General features: G+C 33.4%; 1 protein-coding gene across 1 annotated transcript; it reads right to left on the reverse strand.

Moving 5' to 3' along the window:
- Positions 1-5017: 5017 nt before the first annotated feature.
- LOC143553878 (vesicle-associated membrane protein 722) lies at positions 5018-7146 on the reverse strand. Its single transcript, XM_077043772.1, has 5 exons — positions 6902-7146; positions 6050-6191; positions 5852-5972; positions 5707-5769; positions 5018-5283 (listed from the first exon to the last, which is right to left on the reverse strand). The coding sequence occupies exons 1-5, from the start codon at positions 7089-7091 to the stop codon at positions 5134-5136; spliced, it is 666 nt and encodes a 221-aa protein (XP_076899887.1). The 5' UTR covers positions 7092-7146; the 3' UTR covers positions 5018-5133.
- Between the last annotated feature and the right edge of the window lie 1142 nt (positions 7147-8288).

Below are 8288 nucleotides of genomic sequence, written 5' to 3' on the forward strand. Positions count from 1 at the left end.
TAACTTACTGAATACACGAATGAAGCATGTTCGTGTTTGATTGTTTTTAAATTAACTGAACAAACGATTGACCACGAATAATTTAACAAACATGGTTTTTTTTGTTAAGAAAATGAGAAGGTTCGTATTCGTTTGACAACATTTGTTAATAGCATAAACGAACGGTCCTTGAACGTAAGCGAACAAACATAGTTGAAAGTTGATGAACAAACATAATTGGTCGAACGCCAATTATAAGTAATCTGAACATCAATTTATCGGGTCTAAAATTAAATAAAAGTTTGTTAAAGTGTAATGGATGACATCTTAATTTCATAAACTAGACTTAATTATAATGGTCCCAAAAAATGAAGTGAGTATATAAACGAACGTAAATGATAAAATGTAAATGGACGTTGACGAACATGAATGAGCGAATAAGGCATGTGTTTGTGTTCGTTCATTTAAGTAAATGAATAAAAAATTTGTTCAAGGTTGTTCGTTTGTTAAATAAACGAAATTCACGTTGAACTGTTCACTGAAAGTGTGATTCGTTTACTGGCTTAAGAAAAACCGTTTATACATGTTGCATACTGTACAAATTTTTAGAGGCACTCATTTCAAAAATAAGAATCCTTTTAAGAACCAAGAATATGTTAATACATGCGCGGACCATATAATGCATTTGTACATAGTGCATAGAAGATGGTCAAAGTAGCGAGAGCGGGAAAGTGGTGCGTTTCTGTATCACATTTACAACACTACGTACAATTGTATTATGTGGTTCTGTAGTTCAACATATTCTTGGTTCTGAAATGAACAACTCTCTTGCTATATAAAATTTTATATATTTTTCTTGTGAGTGTGTGTATATATAATATATATACATATATAAAATGTTGAAGTCAAAAAGTACTAGGCAAAAACCATAAAGAACAAAGAAAATCTATGTTTGTAACTTGTCTAGTGTCCCAACATGTATGCAAATCAACATTGTACTATATTATTAATTGATAAAATGAAATCCATCAAATTAATCTCCAAAATGCAAACATGTTCTTTTCAATACTCCTGCTTCATAATTCCACCATCTCTCTCTTATTCCTAGAAATCAAAGACTAAAATTCTAAAACTTGCCAAAAGTAGAAAAAACTAAGAATCTTAAAAAAGTTTTCTCCTTTTTCTTTTTCTAGTTTCTACAACATAAAACCAACCCTCACATCATCTTAAGAAACTTATATCCATTTATAAATGGAGTGAAAGATCAAGCTTTTGAGTATCTTTTGGTGCATTCAAGAAATTTTGATGCTCATCTTCATATTCTTGATAATAAGGGTTCTGATTGAAGTAGTTGCTTCTGTAGAACATAATATTATCCACCGATCCAAACTGATGAGCTTGAAACTGACAAAAATTGGCTGCTGCATGTGCATTCATATAAACAGCTGGATTAACAAACCCAATATGATTTGTTGGAGCAAACAATAATGGAGGTTGTTGAATCAAAGAAGTAGCATTATTAACTGCTGCTGCTGCTGCTGCCCTTTTAGCTCTTCTTGCTGCTGATCTTTCTTTCTTGTGAGCATTTTGATGGCCTCCTAAAGCTTGAGAGCTGTAGAACTTTCTAGAACAAAATTGACATGGGAAAGACTTGATGGTTTTGTGTTCTTCATTTCCACCTTCCATTTGTTTTTGCCTGAAACAATGAGAAAATTCAAACATGAGTTATAATTTACTCTCATTGGAATTAACTTTTAAGTTAAAACTCATTATATAGATTCAAGAAACCTTGAATTTAGAAAAGGTGACCAGAAGGCAAAATCAATCCAAAATATATTTTTCCAGAGTTAAAAGATGTTTAGAAGTAGGAGAGTTGAGTTCAGAAACTAGTTATTGTGTTTGGGAAATGTGAAGGTGAGCTGTTAATATATATATATATGTGTACATGTATGTGTGTGTAGAGAGAGAGAGAGAGAGATGGAGTAGTAAGAGGGGGTGTATTGTATGGGCTTGGGAACAGAAGAGATAAGAGAGGGATAGGTGAATAAGTGTGCACCAATACGTGTTTCTGCATACTACTGCAAAGATTTTATATTATATATAAATATATACACACATATATAGAGAGAGGGAGAGATAGAGGACTAGTCAAGTTTTAACTAATTACACAATTATACTAAGACACGTGTCACGTATGGAAATACCCATGTAATAAATATTAATATTCATATGGTATATGATTAATTTTTCTGGATTATTATTGTGAAATGAAAACCTGATAGGAGAGAAGGAAATGATATTGGGATATGGAATCTAATACTTAAAAAAGTTTCTGACAGTTTATGGGGTTACATGGGCACTTGGGCTTTCTTCTGCAGGCGTTTCTACACTGCATCGTTTCACTTGTGCTGTCTGGGTAAATATATCTTATCTATAGGTAGGGATGGTTAATGTACAATAATGCATTATCTTACATATGGTATATGGTACGTGACATCGTAGAACTTCGATCATATCGCAATGACATATATAAATTCAACTGAATTCTTGCTACATCGGTTATCAAAAGGGTATTTTCGTCATCGATTGAAATTAGTTTATTCAATTAAACTTCCCCCGATCATCATCTTCTATAAAATACCCAGTTCATCAAAAATCAAACAATCGAAATCCAAAACTGCATTCGATAATGGAAAAAGGTGAGTTGAATGTGAAGTCCAACTCAAAACCTACTTCAAGCAAGTTGATTATTAAGATTCACAAAAAAAAAAAAAAGAAGATTGAATTTGATATTCAAAATACATAGAAACATAGAATTACTCTAATCCAATATAGATTTGACAAAGTCCGTCTTCAAAAACAAAGCACAAAGACAAGGCACAAAGATCATCTACCTCCCTGTTTTCTATGTCAACCAGAAACAAAGCACAAAGATCATTAATAGTACTACCAGACATGTTAACTAGCCATTTTGTTATATCATCCGTCAAATCCATATTAACACCAGCAAATTTAACGAACTCATCTTGTGTTATCACGGCATTTTTAATATTTTTGGATTTGGTCTTTAATCTTCTTCAACAACACGTCTTTAACAAATATGGTGAAAATGATGATGCAGATGAGGAACCTTGACAATCCATTTTTGGTGATAGGTTTGAGCTTTTTGTGGTGAAAAGTGCAAATAAATTGTGTGTGTGGTGACAGGTTGAGAATTGCTCCCTCGTAAATAAACAAAAATATGAAACAAAACAAAAACATACATAGTAAATTTATCGGAAAAAAAGGATTTTAAAATTTAAATGTTCAAATGATAATCTAAAATTTATTGAGAAAAAAATTAAAGATTTAATTCATTAGACATTCAATAAATACGTTCAACTACATATTTTGAACTAGCAGTGTCATCATGCTTATATTGTAATAATACTTATTTCAGTTATTAAGTAACTTATAGTGTAATCATAGCTATATGAAACTAACTATTACAATAAGTTTCTTCAACAATCAAAAAACAAAGATTAAAAAATTTATAAAACCTTGTCTATAAGAAGAGAATGAAAACACCACACACAACAAAAAAATGGATTCCGACAATTGTACAATCAAGAGCATTCTGAAGGCACGAATTAACCTTGAGTTGCAGAAATATAGAGATCGGCTTCGTGTGATATAAGAGACGAGGGAACGTACGTCTCATCAATGTTCCACTTTTTTTGAGTTCCCTCTATATAAAGAGAGAGAGAGAGAGAGAGAGAGCGCAACATCCTTTCAGTTTTCACTTTTACCAATCATAGCAATATAATTGCGAATTAGGAGAAATAAATAATATTAAGTTGACTCGTGGAGTGTTATATTATGAAAAACTCTTATAAAGTGAGTGGGTAAAGTAATAAATGGTGTTGTTTTTATGTTGAAAAAATTGGTAGGAATTAACAACTCAAATTGTTTGTATTATTATGAGTTTTGACACTTTGATGCAACTGGTTCCCTGGCCTGACTGACTGTTATTCGCTCTCTGCCTGCCGCCTTCATTTCACCATCTCTACCAACTGTTTTGACTGTTATTTTCTAATATCACTTGTCCTCTTCATAAGTGAAAGTGATTGATTCTGGACTGTTGATGAAACTGTTTTGATAGTTGAGGCTGAGACGGTAATAAGTTTGTAAATAGAAATTGTTTGAAAGAAGCTGAAACGAAAAACCTCTATTAATTTTTTTTGATTAATTTTGTTCCACCAACTTTTTGAATTCAAATAATTTTTATCAACAATTTTATTATCTTTATATTTAAGCATATTATTGTAATATTTTAAAACCAAAAACGATGATTCATATAGAAAATGTTGGTAACTCGTGTATAACGTTATGCAATAATAAACATATGTCGTGTAATTATTCACATGTTGATTATAAAGTTGAGCTTAATCATATATGTGTGTGTTATGCAATTATGGTGTTATATTATAATAGTGCACATATTCTTTGTTCAAAATATGCGAAACACATCATGATAACCAATGCGTGCCACATCATGACTACTTTGTATGCTTTACATGAAAAAATTGTTAACACAAATTGTTGTTTACCTAATCGGATTAGTTAGCAAGGCACTGGCGGGGACTTACAACCGAAAAAAATATATACGAAACTCTATCTTGAGTCCTTGTAAAAAAAATGTTGATCACCATGAACCATTGTCGAGTGTTCGATTAGCTTCTTAGAGAAATTTAAGTTTTCATGTGACAGAATTGCAAGTGATCTTATGTCCAAAATGGCATAAGGGCAATTAGTAAGAATTCAAACTCATATTTCCTTATCAAACAAGCTAAGCAAAATATAATTTTTGTGTTTGGACTTAAGGTGTATGTTGTTTGAGAGAGACCTAAAACTTGGGGCAAGTAGTTGCCTTTCAGAGAATATAATGGTACTAGTACAAACAACCTCTGCAAACATCCATCTTAAAGAAAAAAAAACACAAAACATTAAACACTAATCAAATTGTTTCCTAGCAAGATGTTGACATTCATAGCCACACAAGGTACAAACTATACAACCACTATATCACAAAATAAAACCTTCTTTGTCACAAAAGATGAGAAACTAACAAAAGATGATCATTGACAAACAAACATGAGACCACAAACATCTACTTCACTTCCCACAATTAAACCCGCCACAAGCCGATAACACGATAATGAGAATCAAGGCAATGATGATTCCAAGAACTATCAGTTTAATCTTCATGTTTTGCAGCCACATTTTCCTCCTCATTTGTGTTCCTTGTGTCCTGAAATCTTGCGCCTACAAATCATTCACCACCCTCAATTTTATTTTTGTGTTGATTTTCAGTTTTTCTATAAATAATTAATAAACTAGGAGAATACAACTATTATTGCAATAATAATCTAATTATTTGGATAAAAGGATTTCTGGTTTAATAGGGTAAACAGAAACATCATGACTCACTGATAGACTTGTAAACAAACTGAACGAAAACAAACGTGGCATGTTTGTGTTTGTTCGTTTAACTTTAACCGAACAAATGGTCAAACATCAACTAAACAAACAGAGCTTTCTTGTTTGAGTTTGTTCGTTAAGAAAATGAGTGTGTTCTGTTCATTTGTAAATAGTATAAACATATATGAACCAACATAACCGAGTGAACACTGAATAAAAGTAAACATAGACAACAATGTGTTCAGTTTATAAATTAGTAAAACTGACCTGAGAGCGAAGGTTTTCTGTTTTATCCACCAAAAGCTCAATCTTCTCTCCACGGTCAAGAACCTGCAAATTCCAAAATTAAAAAATAAATAACCTCTAACAAAAGGAGTTACAAACTTTAATTACAACACACACTAAATCTTACCTTCTCAATATTTTCCATCATCACACCTTTGACTTCCGAAACCTGAGCTTTGACCTTCGCAAGTTTGCTGATCTCTTCTGGATGGTCCACACAATACTGCATCTGCTCCTTCAATTTCGGGCTGATACATAAGAACCATGTCAGTTAAAAAACCAGAGCCTCAAATTAAACAATGTATGCATGACTGCATGAGATTACCCAAATTCTTTGCTCAGACTATTGGCAACAGCTGTTGCAGCTTTCCCACCTCCATATTTCTTCGTGAAATCCTCCTTGACTCGCTCAAGAAACGCCATTGGAACCTGCCTACCAACCGATTCAACCGCCACAACACAGTATGCTTCATAATTTAAAAAGTTAAAAAAATAAGTTAGTAACCATGTGTATAAAGTATGAACAGATATTACAATATCTAGTTAGGCACGTATCAAATACCAACAAATTTTAACACAAGAAGCATACAAACAACTAAAGTAATCACACGCTATAGTTTTTAAAGTAATTATTGTTACACCACATCATTTGTTGTAGTGCAACAATTATAACACAACAACAAAATGAAGTAGTGTAATAGTTATTACTTTATTTCAAAAACAATGTAGTGTATTAAAGAAATATTACTCTAGTTCAAAAATGTAGCATAATAATAATAATTACTCTGCTTATTCGGACACTTTAAACTGATGGAAGTTCACATATTGCAACATATGGAGAATTTATCAATAAGATTCTACCTATGGATTTTGCTAAACAAATGTATGTTAGAGATTAAGGTCGAAATACAATAGAAGTGGATCAATAGCATTATGCTCATCAACAAGACCTACATCTAAATCTAAGATGCTTATCACATAAATCCAGTTCAAATAAGCACAAGTCAAGCTAAAATCAAATTAAGGCATTCTAACATATAATAATAATAATAGGTACAATCGTCACAACGCGTATAAATTCCAAATGAAACCTAATTTCACAATCACAAATAATCGATTCGAATAAACACGATCAGATCGGAGTAGGTTAGATCGGATGCGATGAGATGAGACTCACTGAATCCATCTTCCACGAGATAATTAAACGTATGACCGTCGCAGTTGTAGGTGAACTTGTTATTAGTAGCAGGAAGCTTCTGGAGGCACTGAGCAGCGATGGAGGTGAAGTTGCCGGTGAACTCGGTGTACTCGGAGAGAATAACCGTTCCTCTCGCCACGAAACTGTAGATCAACGACTGCTGCCCCATCCCGATCACGCTCAAACGGCGTCGTTCGGTGGTTTAGAGAAGAGAGAAAGGTCAAGTGGAAGAAGTTGGGGTTGTTTTCTTAGGTGGAAGTTTTTTGAAATGGATCGGCCCTTGTGGGTACTGGAAATTACGAAATTGCCACCACGCTACTCAGTGTTTGGTGGTTGAATTTGAATACACCGGTCTTGATGGTTTTGAATTTTTACTTTCATCCAACGTTGCAAAAGTCGCTAAGCGGTCCCTAGGCGGCTGATTCTTTTGGAAAGAGTACTCGGAGTACTCGGGGAGTAATCGGAGAGTACTCGGACATGGTAAATATAAAGAAAAATAATATTTGGTTATTATATATATGTCAAATATCATAAGTTTACTAATATTTATAACAAAATAGTTAAATATCAATATAAATAAAGGAAATACATTTTTAAATATAAAATATTCTAAAAATTACTAATCATTAATTAAAAAAAATTATATTTGTTATTTAATATTATTGAAATAACAATTATTTTTTATTTTTTTTGAGTCAAAATCGGTCCAAGTTCACCAATAAGATGTGATTCTGACTGAGGTTGACCACATTTGACCGATTCTTAGTAACTAGGCGGATTTACAGAAACTCGCTTCGGTGACATACCTTGTAGCGAGTACTCGGAGAGTACTCGGCCTTGTAATCCTACTTTTACAACATTGCTTCCATGTATGTGTACTTTCTTTCAAATCCAAGTCGGATTTTGTATTTTTCTTGTTTTATTTTTTTTAACGACCAACTAAGTAACGCCGTGTACTTTGTACGCAGCCCCCATTGGCTAAAGGTAGCCCGATCCGGCCACTAGTCCGGACGGACGAAGCCCCTAGCGGTCCACCTATTGAGGGATTCACCGGATAAAACCCGACCCCCACGCCCGTCAAATTGCATGACAGCGAGGAACCGCTAAAACCGGGTGAGATCAGGACTCGAACCATGGCAAACCATGGTCATCCCTCATATCTCCCATATAAATTGGTGGTAGTGAGGTTTGAACTCCTACCTCTCAGGCTATGCGTATTGGAGGGGCTACAACTTGTGGCGTTTTGCGCCGTGTGGCGCCCAGTCAGCAAGGGGTGAGAATTTGTTTTTGGGGTGTAATGGTGTAGGGGCTACAACTAGTAATATAATAATATAATATATATATATATATATATATATATATATAT

Source organism: Bidens hawaiensis, unplaced genomic scaffold (genome assembly GCF_021521415.1).
Source record: "Bidens hawaiensis isolate Kalapana, Puna unplaced genomic scaffold, B.hawaiensis_p1.1 tig00017405_1, whole genome shotgun sequence".
Taxonomy (NCBI): domain Eukaryota; kingdom Viridiplantae; phylum Streptophyta; class Magnoliopsida; order Asterales; family Asteraceae; genus Bidens; species Bidens hawaiensis.